Raw genomic sequence first — 21,623 nt, 5'->3', positions numbered from 1 at the left:
AGAAATAAACTCAATTATTTGGATTCAACTAAAAATAGAAAAATGTGTACTTTAAAAATCAAACACAAAAAACTTTTAAGTATATATAAACACTTGTCCAAAAATTCTAGTTCAAGGTCAAAGCGCGTGAAATTAAATTCAACGATGCAAATAGGCTATACTGCATTCAAGTTAGGGTCGAAAGTTGAAACTTCTTTCCTTAATTGTATCCTGCTGATACGCTAAGAATAATCTACAGACATATGGACTTAAATATAAGGTTTACAATTGTATGGATAATGCCTGTTTCTGTTTCATTCATCACATGATATCCCTATCGTGCGCTCACTCACTCTGGCCGATTCGATACGAACCAAACGAATATTGCTGATATTAACGAATCGGTACGATATGCCGATGCGCATCACATCGAGCAATATCGTGTATCGGCTGATATCGAAATATAGATTTCGATTCACGAATCGGTCCGATATGGCGATGCGCATCACATCGAGCAATATCGTGTATCGGCTGATATCGAAATATAGATTTCGATTCACGAATCGGTCCGATATGGCGATGCGCATCACATCGAGCAATATCGTGTATCGGCTGATATCGATATATAGATTTCGTGCGGGGCGATATCGGATTCAACGATATTGCTGCGATATATAGATATTGAATCTATATACGATTTATATCACCCACTCCTAGATTCAAACGTTTCCACTTAGCACCCTTTGTCCCCCGTTGCAATGTTTTATTAGATTACTAGCTGTACCCGTCCGCTTCGCTGGGCATTTAAAATTAACATTATTTTTTCTCACCCCCACAAAGATTCTCATCATTAACGCCCCCGCAAATGGTGTAGGGAGTCCAAAACTCATATAAATATTAGCCTATCCACTAAGTACATGTATTTTCTACATGGATACCAGCTTTCAAGTCAATCGGATGTACGGTTCAGTAGTTATAACGGAACATCCGTAAAAACCACTGTAGATTTATATATTAGTATAGATTTTTTTGTTTTATTGGTTGCTATTATGAATGCTTTTATGAATTTTTTTTTAAAAAATATACCTATGAATGCATGGACAATTCGTAAATGGGCGGTCTCATACTTACATTTATGGTTCTAACTGAACCAACGCATCCAACGCAACCAACAAATTGGCGGACAAAAGCTGTATATGAATACGAGATACGAAGCATGTCGTTGTGATGACTCTCAAATATTAAGTGTATAATCTGTGGTGATGACAACAACTCAGTCGCTCACACAAAGTTTCAAGCAAATATTCTATGGATATTGTTTTACCGATTTACTTTCGGACCATTTAAATAATGCTTTATTAATTGTTATTTAAAACAAAGTTTAACGTAAACACCAAACTTTTGGATAAATTTCATGCCCCGTAGTTATTTTTTTTAATTTCACCATATAATAAGCGATTGCGAGAAAAATAGACGTTAAAATATTCGACGAGGCACCGACCGGCGCGCGGCTCCCATTGTACGTTTTAGTAAAACTGGCGGGAAAATACGTGGAAAAAAAACCGACAAAATGTCCGCTCGAAAAATTCGAACGAAATCCGTGATTGTTTCGTTTGCTGTGTTACGTTTCGTTGAAATAAAAGAAGTTAGATTTCAATAGACTTGATTTTCGAATTGTAAAGTACTTCTTGATTATACTTATGACTAAAAGAAAGCTGTACATATATGCCAAAATTATTTTTTTAAATATTGTTCAGAATTGATTGTTGAACTATTTACAAAAATGTTACACAGATGCATTCAATCAATTTTCCGGTAGATCCTACATGTATTCAGTTTAAAATACACTAACTCCGTTGATAATAATATTGTCCAAGTCATTACTTAGCAAGCACTTACCGATTTACAGTTGATATAAATCTTATTATATTATATTAGGTACCTAGAATTCATTTCGTTTTAATTATGAGTATGCTCAATCTAAAAATAAGTTTATATAATTTTAACTTATAATCAATTTGAAACCCTCCTCATGTGAAATGCAGCTTTGTGTACCAATTGTAATAATACTAGGTATCTATATGTTTAGTTTATTTAACATGTTTTTTTTTACATCACTTACATAACGTGGTAAATACTAACATATATTATGCAATAGCCATAGTGTCAATTGTTGTGCAGCTTATCGTAAATTTTATTTGAACTTAAATGTTTATCTATGACACAATCGAAGATCGCAATATTATCATTGATTTAAAATGTATCTGTTATATTTTTCATTCGATCAATATCTACTAGTATACGAGTGTAAAGATGATTTTCTGTTACTAATATGACTGTATAAACTAAATTAGACAACCCGTCAATTTTACATCTTTCAGCTCCATTGCTTAAAAGTCGATATCTGGAACAAAAAATAATTATTTATACGTGTATTTTTTTGAGTTTTACCGTATTCTATTATCTCTATTGATGCAATGATTGATGAGGCAATGATTGACGTTTATTTGTAGTGAATAGTGGGACAGTTAGATTCGAGTTCAGACCCGCACGGGCGCCTGCATTTAATACGACAGATGGTATCCAATAAAAAAATATCGCTATCATTCTTCGAGTTCTATAGTTCTATTGAGAAATACTCTCTTAGTAGAAGTTTCAATCTTCCAGCCATTGTTGATGATAGTCCAGCAACTCTGTTGTTCAAGCTAGATTCCAAATATAAATGGTATCCAATAAAAAAATGTCGCTATCATTCTTCGAGTCTTATAGTTCTATTGAGAAATACTCTCTTAGTAGAAGTTCCAATCTTCCAGCCATTGTTGATGTGGTCCAGCAACTCTGTTGTTCAAGCTAGATTCCAAATATAGCAGCCTAGTAATTTCACTTTTAGTGTAATTTTTTTAAATTTCATTTGAGTGAGAAGTTTTTTAAATTTCATTTGAGAAAAGGTTAGATTATATTTCGCGGTGCCACCACAGATACCATCAATCAAATGGCTCCGTTCATGTCGTAGAAACGGGTAAATTTTTTTTAAAAACATGTCCATGCGTTTGCCACTAAGGGCGCTGTTCCAACTGCATACAAATTCGAGTTAACTTTTACGTTATCGAGAACGTTAAAAACACGCACTAAGTACACTGAACATTTAGGTGGGCTGTGAGCTCGTCCAACCATCACTATATGGCCAGTAAAAAAATACTATCTCGGTTTTGTTAACATCAGCGCCGCCTACCACCTCTATTTGGTCCGTCCCTTCACAACAACTTATGGATATTTATGTACATATAAATACGATACAAGTTAACCAATATAAAGGATATCTTATCGCGTGTAGATAACAGATAGCTAGCTGCAACCGCTGCGCGCTAAATGTTGACCGCAATCTAATCAGTACCGAGCACATCGCTTCCTGAATTCCAATCAAACATTATTAACATTCGATTGGTTGTACATTGTAGGTACATGTACTTACGCATTTACGTATATATTTACCAATGCTTATCAGTAATGTAACACAAAGATTATAAAAGTTTATTTTTGATATGTCCTAAATTTTTTTATTGTTCTAGACGAAGGGACAAGTTGCGTATGAAAGTAGGCGGTAATGTGAGAAAGAGGGGTCCTGGAAAAACTTTGATGGACTGTGCGAAATATTGGATCTGGACCGGACGATTTGCGAGAAGAGGATGTGAGTGCAGAAGTGACGAAAAAATACATACAGCGTTGACGCCACGTAACGTGAGATAAGGGCAATAGAAGAAGACGAAGACGTGAGCTATGCTGTTAAACAAGCATTTTTTCCGATGTTAGGTGGATATTGAAGTCCAATAACGTATGTACGTAAAAGCTATATGTATCTTTGCAGCGATCCGAATGTTACTTTTTCCTTGTCTTTACTAGTGGTAGGACCTCTTTTGAGTCCGCGCGGGCAGGTACCGCCGCCCTGCCTATTAAAGGGGCATTCGTTGTAACTATACTTGAGACCTTAGAACTTATATCTCAAGGTGAGTGGCGCATTTACGTCGTAGATGTCTATGGACTCCAGTAACCACTTAACAACAGGGGGCCTGTGAGCTCGTCCGCCCATCTAAGTAATAAAAAAAAACTCTTGTCAGGGCGGTTGTGGTCGTCGTTCAGTATAATTTCTGTGGGCAGATGTTATGTGCCTCACGAGTAATCGCCACTGATGTTATAGTCAATAGTTTTAGCATCATTGTTTATACCTCTATTTTTTTACACGCTTTTATTTAAGGGGATTATTTGAACGTCATTTTCCCAGACGTCAAGACGGCCGATTAACTTAGAAATGTGCACGCGCATCAAGGATCGATGACCATATGGATAATAATTAATGTTCATTAAATTTTTATATTATGTATTATTAAAATAATCGTGGCTAAAGGATATGACGTCCGGTGCATTCGTATCGAGCGATGCAACGGTGTTCGAATCCCGCAGGCGGGTACCAATTTTTCTAATGAAATACGTACTTAACAAATGTTCACGATTGGCTTCCACGGTGAAGGAATAACATCGTGTAATAAAAATCAAACTCGCAAAATTATAATATGCATAAATACTGGTGGTAGGACCTCTTGTCAGTCCGCACGGCTAGGTACCACTACCCTGCCTATTTCCGCCGTGAAGCAGTAATGCGTTTCGGTTTGAAGGGTGGGGCAGCCGTTGTAACTATACTAAGACCTTAGAACTTATATCTCAGGGTGGGTGGCGCATTTACGTTGTAGATGTCTATGGGCTCCAGTAACAACTTATCACCAGGTGGGCTGTGAGCTCGTCCACACATCTAAGCAATAAAAAAAACACCATTACATACCTGTTTGGATTTTCGTGCTGCTTGATGTGCGGAAGCGACGTGTAACGTGCCAAAGTCTTGTTGTATCTCACAATAGGAAGCTTTGCAGCGTGAATCCTAGTTAAAATAGTTAATTTTAATAGCTAAATCAAATCCTTACTACGAAATACTTAAACGTACCTCAACCTAAAATAATGCCATTTAGTTTGAGAACCAGAAACAAACCGATTTAAAAGCTTTGCGGTGTTGCCAGATAAAATGATTTCTAACCGAAATAAACACCTTAATAAATCAGAAATTACTCTTCCTAAATTTAATTGACATTTCTTGTGTTTTTATTGGTGCATGGACGAGTTAACCGGCTTATCTGATGTTTGGTAGCTATCGGGGCCCCAGACTTTACAGCATGGGTCGAAATCTCAATCGAATAATCAAAGGCTACCTTAACATCAGTACCTAACCTAACCCATGCATCAGCCCGCTGAGTTTCTCGCCGGATCTTCTCAGCGGGTCGCGATTCCGATCCGGTAGTAGATTAATTCGCGAAGCTATTGCTCTTGAGTTGTTAAGTCTCCTTCGGAGGCGCTCGGGCAGTTGTTAGCAAATCCCACCCCTCCTGGCTGAGCCTTTGCTCGCGCACCTGTCCTGGAAAGACCTTCGGGCCACCAGTAATCTTTCAATCTTAAAAAAAATCAGTACCTAAATGCAGCAACTCATGAGTACTCCAAAACACGGGCTACCATAGGGACTCAGGTCCAAATCATTTCCCAACAACACGCGATAGCAACGGCTTTCAAGAATGACGTCACATCCTCGCTGCATGCCTTTATCTTACGATTCAGTAAAAATGTGTAGCATCTATAACGAACTGGCAAGGTCGTCAACTGAGCTGGATATTATTACTTATAGGTTAGTGACGTTTATAAAAATGTTCAAGGGCATCCTCCACGTTAATAATAGGTTTATTGTAATTGTTTAATTGTATATTGTGAATAAAATTATTTCCTTACATTATAAGTTAGATTCGTTTTCATTATCGTGTTATTTTGTCGTATAGATGTTTTACTTGTGTGTTTTTATGTATCTTTTTAGCTTGTGACGTGTATTATGTGACTAATAAATAAAATAAAAATAAAAAAAATGAAATAAGGAAATGAAATAAAAACCTCCAAAACAAATCGTTGTCTTCCCCTCCCCATCCCCAGTACACATTGGCGAAACCATTCACTGCCTCGAAATGTCTCACGCTCATCGAGGATACTCCACCGAAAAGCGTGTGGTATTTGTAATATGGCCTGAAAAGACAATGTCATCTAAATTACATTACAGGATATATTTAACATAAATGCCACTACTTACCCTCCTGTTCCGTAGACTCCAAATATATATATTAAAAGTTTATTAGAGTCTTCTACTATAATATTTTAAAACAAATACCGGGCGCTCTAAATTACATATTGGACCTTTTGAGAATTTGAAAATAAGCCTACAGCTAATGCTAATATGAAAAGATATACCTATGTCATATGAGTCGACTATTATCAAAGCCGGCAATGTGACTTTTGGACAATTATTGGTAAATCAGAAAAACGAATTATTGACTTTGTATTCCATTGGCAGTCACAAAACTCTTCTGAACGACATCTTAGATAAATAACAGGTTAAGCATTAACCTTTATTTAATGCAGTTTTTGTACCGTATTCTTTGAAGGAGACGATTATATTCAAATCAATCTGTATTGACATATCAATAAATTTTTTTTGTCCAAATGCACAGATTGCCACCTTTGATAATAGACGACTCATATATAATAATATGAATAGATAGCGTACGCATATTCGCGTCACACAGAATGGCAACTTCCGCGCGACCTAATTTTTTACAATATTGAAATAAAATAAATATAGGAATAGAGAAGTATAATCGATTTTCGTAATCGTGTCTCAAATCACCAGTTCTCCCTTCTTCACAAACGATTCACATAATCAAATAACTCTACTATTGTTTTGTTTCTAGTCTCCTTGGCTTAACAGATGAGACACACATACTTATATATCATCGACTATGTCTATTTGTATTTATAAATATGTACATCACGCACATTTCGGGAAAGAAAAAAAAGATAATCAAAAGACTAAAAAATCTTCATAAAAATGGCGGCCGACATGTCAAATCAAAGTACAACAATGATACTGGCGACATTTTGTATCGAACTCAGGCAATTATAATGAGGTATAAACAAAAAGGTTGTAATATCTTACAGGTTCTCCTTCTGCACGACAGTGCCGCACATATGCCTCGGAAAAGATGGACATGTGTACAGTATGCGGTCATCAAGAGGTATCAGGTCTACATCGTGGAATACCACACATTGCCAATTGTTATATTTGAATATCTCTTTGAAGCCAACGTTAAAGAGGCATCCTCGATTGAAGCTTTGGTTGCCTGGAACGAAAAATATAAAAAAGTAGCGGCATTTTGTTGAAAATATTTCATTGCGTACTAAAAAGTTCTTATTCATCATAATGAGAAAGCCTGCTTTGGTTATAAATGAAATAAAAATTAAAAAGGTGAACAGAATTCAACTAGAATTTTCTACAACAACTCGAATGTAGTAAGGCAATTCGTCGAAAAAAATACATTTATAAATGGGTACAAGAATCCGGCAATATAAATAAAAATATTAAACGGGGCGTACAAGAATTTGTTGTTTCTGCACTGCACGCTGTGTAACACAATAACTGACGCCAAATATGTATCGCAAGAACGCTCGGCGAGCCTTTCTCCATTGTCATTTTGTTTTGAATTTCTAATAGTTTCCACTTTCATTAAAGTAAATTTGACTTAACAAACAAGTACCGTTTCAAATACTGTTCCCTCTAGGCTAAATAGGCTCCCTAAATAGGCTCATTATTCCGTACCCTTCACTATGGTTGCGTTGCACAACCTACATATATTTTTTACTGGCGGTAGAACCTCTTGTGAGTCCGCACGGGTACCTACCCTGCCGATTTCTGCCGTAAAACAGTAATGCGTTTCAGTTTGAAGAGTGGGGCAGCTGTTGTAACTATACTGAGACCTTAGAACTGATATCTCAAGGTGGGTGGCGCATTTACGTTGTAACTGTCTATTGGCTCCGGTAACCACTTAACACCAGGTGGGCTGTGAGCTCGTCCAACCATCTAAACAATAAAAAAAAATAAAAAAATACGAAACATAAATAACACTTACCGGCTTGTTCTATAACAAATATACGGTACTCCAAATTCTGCCTCATCAAGAAGGGGTGAATTTTGAAAACGAACACAGCTAAATTCGTTTCCCTGTCTCTGTAATGGAACAAAAGAAAAGTTTCAAACAATGCAAATATACAATCCTTTCTATACAGTCAGCGCAATTTTGTCAACAAAATACAGCATAATTTGTAATATTGACGTATTATTGTGTTAGAATAGAAAAAATTATTAAATATAGTATTTTATATGTTGATATTTTGATTTGTTTTTTCGAAACTTAAGATTTGAAGAATAATTAAAACTATTTTTGCGTGATTATATATATTTACAAACATAATCTGTAATAGCATGGCATAATCTGTAATAGCATGGTATTACAGATTCACTAGCTTGTACCGGGTCTGAAATGTGCTAAATCTATTGACTCTATAGGGTGGCATAGAACTTTTTGGCGCATTTTTTTTGTTATTTTATTAACTTTTTGTTTTAACACAATTTTATTAACGTATTGTTTCCTCAGTTTTAAGAGTGTAACAATGTGGCTTATAACTGTTTAGTATGTGAAAGTGCACACGGACGGGAACATGAAACAAAGCCGCTGGACGTGGTTTTTTGGGTTCTTCTGAAAATTTCACTGAAGTCTCAGTAAATAAAAGTCGTTTTACTGAGCCTGAATACCCACCCTACCATCTGATCTCATCACGTTTCATCTAATTTCATCCCAATTTATTTAAGTCTCAAATGAATCAAATTCATCCCATTTCGCTCCATATCGTTTCTCATGTAACACAATATGTATGTATTTATTAACTGAAGATTATTATAAACTCGAACCTGGCAATAACGATATTGCCAGAAGTTGATTACCATATCTTAAAAAGAAGAAAGAAGAGTGTACATAGAATTTCGTACTAAGTATATTGTTACGCCGGTCAGAGTACCGCCACCTATCGCCGAATAGTTGAACGAATATCGAAGGATCTAGTAGCGCCTAGAACGCTCGAGCAGTACAACGCCATCTATTGTCAGATAGCGGAAACACAATACTAGATATGTGTGGAATATTGTTTTATCGACTATAAAAGCATTGTAGAGTTGGCACGCAGTCAGAAAGTAATCGGAACTATCGAACTACTCGAAGCGAAAGAGCGATCGGATCACCTGAAGCGAAGCGAAAGAAGCGAATTGAGAATTTTAAAGTGTAGTGTAGTGTTTTATGTGTTCTAAGTGTTGAATACAGTGTGAACTTGTAATTCGGTAGAATTTTATTTATCCCGAGCCCCAGCGCGTTACAATATCATGATCTACCTGTACGGCACCAGAATAGCCACTTTATGCCTGGAACGACAATTTTTTGGGTAGTAATATCCACCAGGTTTGATAACAGAGAGCTGTTTGTGAAGTTCCTCGGATTCTAAATTCGCGCTGTCTGGAATGCAGACAAAAGGTTTTATGTTAACTTTTGTTAAAATTATTAAACGGCAATGTATAGCCACAGCAATTCCGTACTTACGATTCGAGTGAATTTTGTGAAAGCAAAATGGCAAATGTCCATTTGTTTGTTCTTGTTTTCTTAATTCTGGAATGTGTTTAATTTCTGTATTATGTCGCATTTAAAGAATCATCATCATCATCATCATCAACATCATGATCAGCCCATAGTCGTCCACTGCTGGACATAGACATAGGCTAGACTAGACTAGACATAGGCCTCTCCCAATCCACACCACAGTGCCCGGTCGTCGGCTTTCCTCATCCACCTCCTGCCGGCCACCGTCTGAAGATCATCGCACCACCTAGCCAGTCGTCCCACACTACGTTTTCCGTTGCGCGGACTCCACTCGAGAACACATCTGCTCCAGCGATCGTCAGTTCTACGGTATATATGGCCAGTCCACAGATATAAAGAATACCTAATGATTATTAGCATTGCACTTACCCTGTGCTTTTTTTGTTTGTACAAATATATTTTCATCCCTACTCAGTATGTCTTTCACAGTTGTGGATAGCATTATATCTTGTACAGTAGACGTATTCACTTCAACCATACGTCTAATAACAGAATAATTATTATCGTCTGTAAAAAAAAACTTCTGAACTTATACTCTCCAAGAATCTCATTTTTCTTACCTATTTTAATGGCCTTTGCTAATATTAATGCAAACACGTTGTCAACGTTATTTGGTTACATTATATCTTTACGAAGGTTTATGTGGGTGTGTCTAAAAAGGTAAGATCCTCCACCGGGTGGGTTATTTTTATTTGCTACCGGGTACCGTTGAGTGGGTAGCACCTTCCCACCTATTTCTACTCTGAAGGAATCATGGATTCCTGCTTATAGAGTGGGAGAGCCGTTAAACAATACAATTAGAGCTTCGATCCCAATTTATCAAAGATGGCGACGTTGCGATGTCGCCAGTGGTAACTACTTAATTCGCATCTGTAACTTTGTCTGGTCACAACACTAATAAAATTATATCTGTGGTATCTGTATAAGAACTACATAGTTGAAATGCAACGTGACTTCTGCTTACTTCTCCAGCGTTTAGGTTAATAACAATCATAGATTGTTTGTTTTTGTTTATCTCTGTTTTTAGATATTGTCGTAGATTATTGATTCGCGAAGCAGCTGCCCTTGAGTTGTTAGGTCTGCTTTGGAGGCGCTTGGGCAGCTGTTAGCAAATTCCACCCCTCCTGGCTGAGCCTTTGCTCGCCCACCTGCCCTGGTGAAATTGGAGAGGTCTCCGGGACAATAGTAATAAAATGGTCGTATCTCTACAAGAACTAGTCAAACTACGACGAGACTTCTGTTTGTTTCTCCTTCCGCTGGGGCAAGCTAACAATCATACTCAATCTCATACTCATATCAACTACATTTTTTATTAAAAATATATTATGTAACCTTTATAAATTGCTTCAAATTCATCAATATTAACTATTTTCTCAGGTACTTCAGTAAACGTTTGTTTTGGTAACGCTCTGTACTGTGAAATTAAAAGTAGAATTCCGGATATTATGAATAGAAGCATAATCCATCGTCTGTTCGTATATTCATTTCTTTGCGGCACACTATCTATATAGCTATGTAGAGATATCGGTGTTCTGTCTCTTTCTAAAATACAAACAAAATTGTATAATATAAGTTTATTATCAAATATTTTATGCCGCATCGGGACACGACAAATGAAGCGAAAGCGCGCCACCTAGTGAATGTGGACCGCAACTACTCGTCAAACATCGACTCAGTTCGGGTGCGCTTCGGCAGAGTCGAGATGTCAAAAGCTTTTTCAGCTATTTGAATAGGGTTATACTCAATTGAAATTCAATTATAAACATCGAACTGTTGATGCCAATTGATACCAAATAAAACGGACCTTTAACTACAAAGATAATTTGTCGAGTGCTAAGCGAAATGTTGCTTAAACCAAATAAATAGCCTTTCCCCACCACCACCATTTTTTTTTTTTTTTTCGGTTAGAGGGCCGAACCTCCTACGAGGTCCCCGCGCAAAAGGGGCGCGCGGGGTATGTGAGACTCAACGATCTGCATGGTGTTGTGAGCAGATCGCGGGCCCAAGGATTTTAGGACCCACCCACTAAACGACTCCCCTGCACTCTTACACCCGACGTCCGATCCCCTCCGAGGTCAGAACCCGGATGAGGTAGGGGGGCTACCGCGGTCAACACTACAACCAGACGGCGCGGCTCACCCCAAGGACGCCGAGCCGATGGAGCCTTCGAGGCGAATCGAAGGCTCTGAAACGTCGGCCGTCTCGGTACGGCAGCCCGTCGGGCCGCCCAGACGGTGCCGCTGGTGTCCCGGAATACCCCGCTGGACCAGAACCAGCCTGCCGGGTCGGGACGCGATACACCGTCGACCGGTCGCTCTATTCACTCCACGGCAACGCGCTAGAGTGCTGGTAGCGCGCCGCGCGGCCTCACCCCCTCAGGTCGCCCCTTGACCTTCACCGGGGGGAGGCCGCTACCTACAGGGGCCGGGACGTGCGGGCGTATTCCCGCCTCCGGCCCCCGGCTCGACGGCGGCGGATCGGTGCGGAAAGGGAAGAGCTCTCCCTCTCTCGCTCCGCCGCCTCCTTCTGCGAGATGGTGGACTCGCAGAAGTCGAGCATCACCTTCCAGGACGCGTCGCTGCCGAGCATCGTAGCCACGACGCGCGGCAGCGAGAGGTCCTCTCCTATGACCGCGACGAGGGCGGCGCGTTGCTCGTCGAATCCAGAGCAACGCGCCAATGTGTGTTCCGCTGTGTCCACCCACCACCACCACCGTTATCGTTTTTTTTTAATATAACTAATAAAAAAGTGACTTACTTTTGTAAATTCCTAGACACTTTAAAATCTTCCTCACTGGTATGAAATTCATGTCTAAAAGTTATCGATTGAATGAAGCACATAAAGACATTTTCGAAATGACACGGTTATTGTTTGGGTTGTGTGTTTGTAAATAAAAAATGTACAACTAACAATGTTTTTAATGTTGCTACAGGTATTCAATCGCAATAGACTCGGGATTTTCTTTCGCTCAAATTTAAAATTAATCACGTCTATTAATATGAAATAAAAATAAAAGATTTACGGAGAATGTGCTTTTTTAAATATCCAAAACAATATCTTACTTATAATCAAAATATGATGTTACCAAATTGAAAGGGCTCTTGCAGACATATGTATATGTTTATGATGACTTAAGAAAAGAAGAATATGAACTTATAAGGTTGGAAAGCTAAAATACATCAACGTGTGTTTGTATATCGGGAGTGCCGTTGTCCATAGAAGAAAATCAAGAACGACCCTTCCCGTGGGTTGCATAGAAGGTGCCTAAAAGAATCACCGGACACTGGCAGTAGCGTTCCACTGACACTGGTAGAGCATCTTGTGAGTCTGCAATCATGAGTATGTGTTCCAGTTTGAACGGTTGGCGGTGCTTACGTCGTTATGTCTCCAGGCCCCTAACCACAAAATAAGAGCATATGAGCCATGAATTCCAACAAACACACGCACCAATAAAGGTAGGCAGCGACTTGGCTCTGCCCCTGGCATTGCTGGAGTCCATGGGCGACGGTAACCACTTACCTTCAGGTGGGCCTTGTACTCGTCTGCCAACAAGGGCAATAAAAAAAAATAATAAAAAAACATAAAATACATTATATGCAATAAATAAATAAATAAATGCTTTAAGGTTGCATTAGCACTGTCGTATCCGCGGTCATCCTATTAAAACATGATACGTCTGAAAATCTTTCAAAATTTCTCTGAAAATGAAGTCATTCTGGATATCTCCAACACATTTGAGCTCATATTACTTAAGTCAGCGCGATCGCGCAGCGTTTTCTGTAAAATAAATGAATCAGTCAACACCCGGATTAAATGATTAATACAGATAATGATACAGATAATAATATTAATACAGACCTCGGTTCGTTTTCATCTTGATAATATGGCGAAACAACATTCTTTTGCAGAAAAGTTTCAAATTGTGATTCGAATATACAGGAAAATTCTAGTCAACGGAATTAACATTTATTTTTATCTTTACCATAATTATCATAGAAATTTTTATTTTAAGCTTTAAATTCAGTAAAATCTTAGTTTTCCTAAACAGTCAATCGGAAGATCTTAACCCATCAAACCACATTCTCACTTTTCGAAAGATAACTTGTGAAAGTCATCACACTGTTCACTTAACATAAAAATTGTTTCGGGAATAAATTCCCGAAATACTTCGTTGTTCGGAAGTACAATGGAATGTCCGGAAATCGGTATCTACTCAGAAAACAATATCTACTCAGAAAACGAAACGACAATTTCTACCTACCTATACGATACCTATTTCTAGTAATAGGTACTCTCAAATATAAGATAACTTTTAATTTTTAACGTAAAAGTAACGAAGTGGTCAAATTTCAACATAGTAAAAAATATCAAATAATTTCGTGATGCTGCTTTTACACTTATCTGTGATTTATCTGATTTTTTAATTTAATACATACGTATTTGTAATTTTTTATTTATTTATTGAAACGCATTACTGCTTCACGGCAGAAATAGGCAGGGTGGTAGTACCTACCCGTGCAGACTCACAAGAGATCCTACCACCAGTAATTACGCAAATTATAATTTTGCGGGTTTGATTTTTATTACACGATGTTATTCCTTCACCGTGGAAGTCAATTGTGAACATTTATTGAGTACGTATTTCACTAGAAAAATTAGTAGACGCCTAGGCGCCTGCGGGATTAGAACACCGGTGCATCGCAATGTTGTTCTTATTCATGCCTTACGGAATTTATTTATTAAAAAAAAAGGTATCTGCGCACGGAAATTTGCGTATTCCGCTTCACGTCCCAGAAATTGCAGTTAGTATTGTGTATCATGTGAAACCATTTAATTTTATGGACACAAAACTTTAATTGGAACTTTTATTGGAAACAAAACATTAATATTACAGTAATAATCCTAAATAACGTTACGAATCGAATCCGTCAAATTTACAAAAGTAAACTTTTTGACTTTATGAAGTAGTTTGCATATTTTGGTATCGCTAACAAATTTGCTAATATAAATATCACCATTGTCTGTGTCAGTCTCCAATTTCTTAAACAAGTCATTTACTTGCTCTATATTTGGATTAACCATTTTTTCTGGCATCAATTTAAAGTGCCATGGCAAACAAATTTGCAGTACATTCCATATAACAGATTGGTTCACGGCATATGTAATGTTAGGATCTTCCAAAGGTTCGGGCTTCAGTTCTACTTCTTCTTCTTCTTTTATCTCTGGAGTTTTCTCTTCGATAACTTCAACATCTTCTTGACAGGGCGGACAAATAAACGTAGTTTTAATATCAATAGTAGACTGTGCCAGTTTACTTTGACTAACCAAATTCTTTTGACTCCTTGGCACTCGAGCACTTTGGGCACTCTCAATCTTCTTTGCTTTAGCAACCTTAGTTTTCTTTCCTTTCTTATCGCTCAAAGATGGTTCAGTAAACTGTATTTCTTCGATCGTAGTACCTTCACAAATATTAACTACTTTTGTTAGGAGTGTGGTCAGAAATTGTTCAGTACATTTATGTGCACAAGCTAAACATTCGTCTTTATATTTTTTCTGCTCTATTAATTTACAAATAACATCTTGACAGTCTTCTAATTTGTAACAGACTTTCTTTCCGACGGCCATCGAAATGGCCATAGCGAAACCTTCAATGGGATCTGCACTTTTACAAAATGCCAACAAGAAAGCAGGATAGTTCATTAAGTTCTCACTGGTTTCGAATAGTTCAAACAAATAGTGTTTAATTAAATTTAATCTTAATATGGCATGTGGATCTTCAAGATCAAAATCTATGTCGAACCAAAATTCGCTTTTTAGAAAACTATCTCTGTCGAGCAACTCTGTAGACTCATTGTCAGCACAACGGAAATGTTTCCGTATTCTTAGGAGCTCCTCTACAGATGGAAATTTAATATTCAAACAGTATATTAAGAAATCTCTCCAATCAACATGAACTGTATCGCCGTATATTAACATCACTAATTTCGGTATCTGTTCTGGATCTAAACGATTCCACAACGGTGGAAGTATAGGGCCATCACAGGATTCTTTACCGAACAAAAGGAAATCTTGCAAAAGGTAAATGAACGCTTGCTGAAAGACTATACCGGTAGGTGCAACTAATTTAAATTGTGATCTTAATCTTGCTAATTGACCAACTTTAAAGTCCATCTCACCAAAAACTATTTCAATTTCTTCTTTTTCCGTCAACATGTCTAAATTCGCAAACTGTATTAAATTGTGGTCAATAACAAACGTATCGTGCTCAAGTGTAAGACTTTCCGGGACTTTTCTACCATTTTCAATGGCCATTTGAAGGTACTTGCATAACCGATCAACAGACTTGATCTCACCTAAATAATATTTATTGATATCGTTTTGTATTTCAGTGAATGTTTTATAAATATGATCATTGAACAGTTTCATATCTTGATGGCATTTATTCTGAAGAGTTGTTAGTCGCAAGTTGAATCTAAACATTTCTCCGTTTATACCCATGGTCCATTCATCAATGCATTTCAAAGCGTTCTCTTTGAAAATCTCCTCTGAACTGATCGACATCTCGGAATTATTTCCTTCCTTTTTCTTAGGAGCTTGTGACGCTTTAGCTATCTCATTGTATTCTTTACTAATTAACGACCTATAAGAATCATTCGTGTCTTTCACAATTTTCATGGCAAATTTAACATTGTTCTCAATAATTAAATTAAATGGATTGTTGCTGTAATCAATTTGTATGTTTTTCGACAACATTTCTTGATGATTAGCTTTCAACTGTTTGTATATTTTATCTTCGCCACCTTTCTTACCAGAACCATCATCAGTGTCCCTTGTTATTTTAGTTAAATCTTTTGAAGACAATCGATCTGAAGGAAGTGGTTTCTTCAACATTGCATAATAAAAATCATGAAAAATTTGAAACGTCAACATAGATCTGCAATAAAACATACCGTAGTTTTCAGTAAAAATATTACTATAACTACGTAACTACTCGGGATACATAATAATAGGCAAAAGAGAGGCCTCCCTCTACTTTGCCACATGTTAAACCAGGACATAAGTTTAGAAAACCACAGAATGTTGTTTCAAACTGTTTTAAAATACAATCATTAATGAAAACATTAAAGCTTGCACTCTATAGTTTCGTCACTCGACCTGCGGCAACCATATAAACTATTTACACTATAATATTTGATAATAACTATTGAGATTATACCTGTTTAACTCCATTTGCATAAAAGATATATACGTATTAACCATTGTGGTTAATTCTTCCATAGTCCAATTATCGGACAGAAGTAATTGTCTTTGTTGTTCGGCGTACAATTTCCTTACGTCGCAAATGTGATACAATTTATTTTGGAGCTCTTTAACCCGACAATGCCATTCGTTCTTAGTTAAACCAATATTTTGCCAATCAATTTCAAAATCATTGTAATCTTTTTGAAATTTCATTACTAAGTCTTGTTTATGCGATGGCAGTGTTATGATCTGCTCCATTTTATCCTTAACAAATCTGCTGTAAGGTACCAGACAATTCATTTGTAATCTCTTAGAGAACAGTAATTGTTTTATGTCATAAATGTAAGTTTTTTCTATTTCTTCCCAACAAGATGCTAGGGCCACACCTATTGTATCTACTATAGGCAGCTGTGCATAGTCCCACTCTTCTTCGCCAGCTATAACTTTGACCTCTTCGGGGCTTATAACCGATATTTTTTCATTTTCTTCACTAGCTGTAGCTGCTACAGGAAAGACATCCTCAGTACATTCTTCTTGGGAGCTCGGTGATTTTACAACCTGTAATTCTTTTGTAATTGACATTTTACTAGACTTAGATCCTCTGCGTATTTTTTCTTTAGACTTTCCATTACTTACTTCAGGTTTTACGACTTTTGATTTCGTTCTTTTGTCTTCAGATGATGGAAACTCGAGTAGACTCAAAATTCCTTCTCCAAACAATTTATCGCATGATTTTATAGGAATTTCTAGATCTCCGATAATATATTTGCAAATCTGTGCTAGTAAATCTTTTTCGATGATTTCGTAATACATACTGTAATTGATTCCCATGGCTGAGTAAAATCTATCAATAAATTCCGAATTTTCGAGGATCAAATCCCATACAAAGTTTTCATGTAAAATATTTTCAGTTTCTTTTAATTTTATGTAACATGTAAAGTAGCTTTGAAACGGCTTCTCGTTCGGTAATTTATGGGGATTATTTACGAGATTAGACGATCTGAGTAGTGTGAAAGGATCATTGTCTTTTATCTGATGTTTGGCTATGTTTTCTTCTAAATATATATCGTCGTTATCATTTAATTCTGATTCATGAGGTGGAGCTCGACCCGAAAATGTTTCCTCCAATATTCTAGCTTCTCGATATGAGTTTGGATAGTTTATAATGACAAACCCGTCAACATTCAGACTTTTTAAGTATTCAACTATCATAGCCGAAAGCAAATAATCGGTTAACCAACTACCAGAACTAAGTGTATCGTAGGCGTAACGACCGAGCTCTGCTGCAGTGGATAATTTAATTTCCTCTTCTGGTATAGCCTTAGGTGTCTGCGTTTGCTTAGTATTCGCAGGAATTGTACCCAGCATGGTTGCAACGGCCACCTCATTCGATTTGTTTTCTACTTCATCTTCAATTTTAGTTAATCGAATAAGTTCTTTATTTTGGATGTCTTCGTCGGGAATTCCCGAAATAAATTTATCATAACACAATTCTACATCTGTACAACCGACCATCTCAAATTTATATTTTCTCATGCAAAAATTAATAGCAGATTCAAGTCTAACAACTTGTATCTTGCGAAAATTTAATAAAGTCTGCATGGCAACGGTTAGAGATCTATCTGGAAGACCACGAAGTACAGCTTTAGCTAAATATGCTGGTAAATCCGCTGGCGTCTTTTGTGGCGGATACGGATATTTTATTTCAAGTAAGCTATATACAACATGACCTAAGATTCTAGTACCCAGATATTCATATTTTCTGTCATCAGCTTCTGGATCATAATTGGAAATTAAACATTCTAAATTCCACGGGTGTGAATAGTCGTGATACTCCTTAAACTCGACATCATTTAAAGCATTCTGTCGGTCTAGTTCAAGCCTCACAACCTCTTCATACTGCGGATCCTCATGCTCAACTTTTAAAATATCTTCCATTGGATCCAGAATATCAAAAATAGGTTGGTGTTTGTAATATAAATTTTTCCATTCGTGAATAAAATGATGAGGTATTTCATCACCAATTAGTAATTTAAAATATGCGTATTTAGTAACGTAGTCTACTATAGACAACATCGTATCGTAACATATTTCATAATAATGCTGGCGTTTTCTTTTCATTTTCTCGGCATATAGCTTTTTATGGAGCGTATTTTGTCTGCGTTTTTCAAAATCTATCTCAGCCACTTCTAAACTGATTTGTTCTTTGACGTTTTCAAGGTATTGGTTGAATTGTTGCTCTCTCTGTTCGGAAAATTGTTTTTCCGCTTGTATTCTATTTTTAATTAAATTTCTTGTTTGTTGTTTCGTTTCCATAAGTTGCGTACACAATTGTTTCTCGAATTGCGATAATTTCATAACTTTCTTTGCCAATTCTGTATCAAGATTACTTTCCTCTTCCGCCACGGTAAGTTCCCAAAGTGAGCCACTAATTGTATTCCCGATTTGTTTTTGGAACTCTTCTGATTCAGTTTTATCTTGAATTTTAATATGTAAATTATTCATGTAGTTCCTAGCCCACTCTGTGTCCACTAAAAACTTTTGCCTTTCAACAGCTTGTTCATCCAACTTCAAAAGTTCTTCATAAGTATAATTTTGAAATGTACATGGATACCTCAGCGAAAATTTTTCCATTTCTTTGTTATCTTTTTCTTGCTCTTTGTTTGGAGTTTTTGGAATGCTTTTGAGAAATGGGGCATTTTTCTCATTAGCATTTTTAAGCACTTTCGAATATTTATGCTTCATATACTCATACGTTTCCTTCACTTGCTTAGCTTTTATCTTTTGCCATTCTACAAAATGCTTCTCATTCAGTAAAAATCTAGACAAATCATCAACAACAGACTCACGTTCCTCTTTCACTATGTCTACTTTGAATCGTGTTTCCGGTTTTTCTACTAAATTTGTCATCATCTTTCTTTCCCGTTTAATAAAATCTGTTCTATCTTTTTTATCGAGGGTTAAAAACAGCTGATAAAATAGTCTGAGCAACGATGAACCCTTTCCTTCCATGAGGCAACGTAGATCGTCATCATTTAAATTTATATCCAGCGTCCTTAACCACTCGGATAAATATTTCCAATTGTTTTTAATGTGTTCGGCAGCATTGCTTGATCTTATGAGAAAGTGTTTTTCATCATTGATAAATTTATAACTCAATAGTACAGAAGCAAGAACAAAGCCGTTTTTCATCATTTCCCCGAATTCGTGAGCTTCCCATTTTATTGGTCTTTCCAATCTTTCCGTAAGCCATTCTTTTAATATTTCCGCCATTTCATATCCTGTGTGATAATTTATAAAAGATTTGTATGTTTATTTTTTTTATATTTTGTGAAAAGCATTTGTCAACAACAATACAATATTTTCGATGTAATTCGTTTTTGACAATTTGACACTGAAGTATGTCTATGCAATTTGATTGATTTTATACGTTTCTTAATCACTTCTTAATTTACTTGACATGTCCAAAAACTTCGCAGGCTCTTTTTGCAAAACTGCCAATTATTAAATTAGTTTTCGCGCCATATCAAACAAGCACTCGTGGAGATGTGAAATGGTTCAACACGATTCCCGGAATGCTTATTCCCGCCAAGTAGCAAGCAGTTTATTATGACAATCTAGGAAAATGTTACTTGATGTTAATTACCTACCGATAAACTTATCATCTTTTAACTCTATACTAATATTATAAAGCTGAAGAGTTTGTTTGTTTTGAACGCGCTTATCTCAGGAACTACTGGTTCGAAAAATTCTCTCAGTGTTAGATAGCCTATTTATCGAGGAAGGCTATAGGCTATATAGCATCACGCTAAGACCAATACAAGCGGAGCACCAATAAAGAATGTTTCAAAATCGGGGTTATTTTTACCTTTTGAGACCTTCCGCTGCGTGCGCTGCAGAAACGGTTTAAGTTTCGCTAAAATAATGTATGACAGAATTGTTCCCCTTTAAAAGATCTAAAAAAAGTCCGCGACAGGATATGTCTATATGTTAAGGTTGGCTCACTATAACGTTTTTATGCTAACCAAATTTGTTCTAAAATAAAGCATTATTTGTGAACTATTCCAAGCGGACGAAGTCGCGGGCAAAAGCTAGTTAGAAATAAAATTTCTCTACATCCAGAGCGATGAAAGTTTCCTAGACAATTATCTTTATAATCATGACGTTTTCATTTTATATTCTATTCCTTATAGTAGATTTCAGTTTTTTTTTCTGACATTGAACATGTTATTCTACTACATTTTGTAACTCAATATTGAAATTAGTTTCTCATCTCCTTATGAAGCCATCTAACTATTTCAATAAAATATATAAAAGTCATTGACCTTGACATAAAAATAGGAAGATGAAGTTAACAAAATATAAAAGTGTCCGAGACCATAAATAAAGTATTCGATGTACTAATACCGAGAAATGCAACTATGCCGTGGTTAAAATCTTTGCTTTATTTTAGTAAGTGTTGTTATTTTTTTTACAAACTTTACATACACATTTGACAATTACAACGTTGATTGTTTTAATATTCTGGCTAAAGTATTTTGGGATTTTTGTAAAGAGCATTAAATTCTTTACAAATTTCCATATTTTTACTGAAAGGATTGTTGAAGTTCCTTGTTAATTACTTGATCGTGTTAATTACTAAGATTGGCTAAACATTTAGTTATCACTTATCAGTAGCCGTAAATAAATAGAAAAATAAACCCTAAGGGTAAAAATAAATTAAAATATCACAAGCTCGTCATTTTTGTATTCTTATTAGAGAGAATTTTTTAAATGATGTAC

The 21,623-nt window shown here is 36.5% G+C and overlaps 2 protein-coding genes across 2 annotated transcripts; both read right to left on the bottom strand.

Annotated features, from left to right (window-relative positions):
- Positions 1-2,057: 2,057 nt before the first annotated feature.
- LOC101738741 (beta-1,4-N-acetylgalactosaminyltransferase bre-4) lies at positions 2,058-12,548 on the bottom strand. Its single transcript, XM_004926248.4, has 10 exons — positions 12,357-12,548; positions 10,932-11,141; positions 9,969-10,106; positions 9,543-9,608; positions 9,338-9,458; positions 8,025-8,122; positions 7,055-7,238; positions 5,959-6,087; positions 4,814-4,909; positions 2,058-2,383 (listed from the first exon to the last, which is right to left on the bottom strand). The coding sequence occupies exons 1-10, from the start codon at positions 12,406-12,408 to the stop codon at positions 2,233-2,235; spliced, it is 1,245 nt and encodes a 414-aa protein (XP_004926305.2). The 5' UTR covers positions 12,409-12,548; the 3' UTR covers positions 2,058-2,232.
- Positions 12,549-14,428: 1,880 nt separating this feature from the next.
- LOC110385211 (sperm flagellar protein 2) lies at positions 14,429-20,448 on the bottom strand. Its single transcript, XM_021348079.3, has 2 exons — positions 16,816-20,448; positions 14,429-16,533 (listed from the first exon to the last, which is right to left on the bottom strand). The coding sequence occupies exons 1-2, from the start codon at positions 20,112-20,114 to the stop codon at positions 14,502-14,504; spliced, it is 5,331 nt and encodes a 1,776-aa protein (XP_021203754.2). The 5' UTR covers positions 20,115-20,448; the 3' UTR covers positions 14,429-14,501.
- Between the last annotated feature and the right edge of the window lie 1,175 nt (positions 20,449-21,623).

Source organism: Bombyx mori, chromosome 3 (assembly GCF_030269925.1).
Source record: "Bombyx mori chromosome 3, ASM3026992v2".
Taxonomy (NCBI): Eukaryota; Metazoa; Arthropoda; class Insecta; order Lepidoptera; family Bombycidae; genus Bombyx; species Bombyx mori.
This window is presented reverse-complemented; position numbering and strand designations above follow the sequence as displayed.

Coding starts and splice junctions, on each gene's coding strand:
- LOC101738741 (XM_004926248.4), bottom strand. CDS start 12,408: ATGAATTTCATACCAGTGAGGAAGATTTTAAAGTGTCTAGGAATTTAC. Junction 9,459..9,542: donor TCACAAAATTCACTCGAATC/GTAAGTACGGAA, acceptor TCTGCATTCCAG/ACAGCGCGAATTTAGAATCC. Junction 4,910..5,958: donor GACAACGATTTGTTTTGGAG/GTTTTTATTTCA, acceptor TATTTTAACTAG/GATTCACGCTGCAAAGCTTC.
- LOC110385211 (XM_021348079.3), bottom strand. CDS start 20,114: ATGGCGGAAATATTAAAAGAATGGCTTACGGAAAGATTGGAAAGACCA. Junction 16,534..16,815: donor ATGCAAATGGAGTTAAACAG/GTATAATCTCAA, acceptor GTTTTATTGCAG/ATCTATGTTGACGTTTCAAA.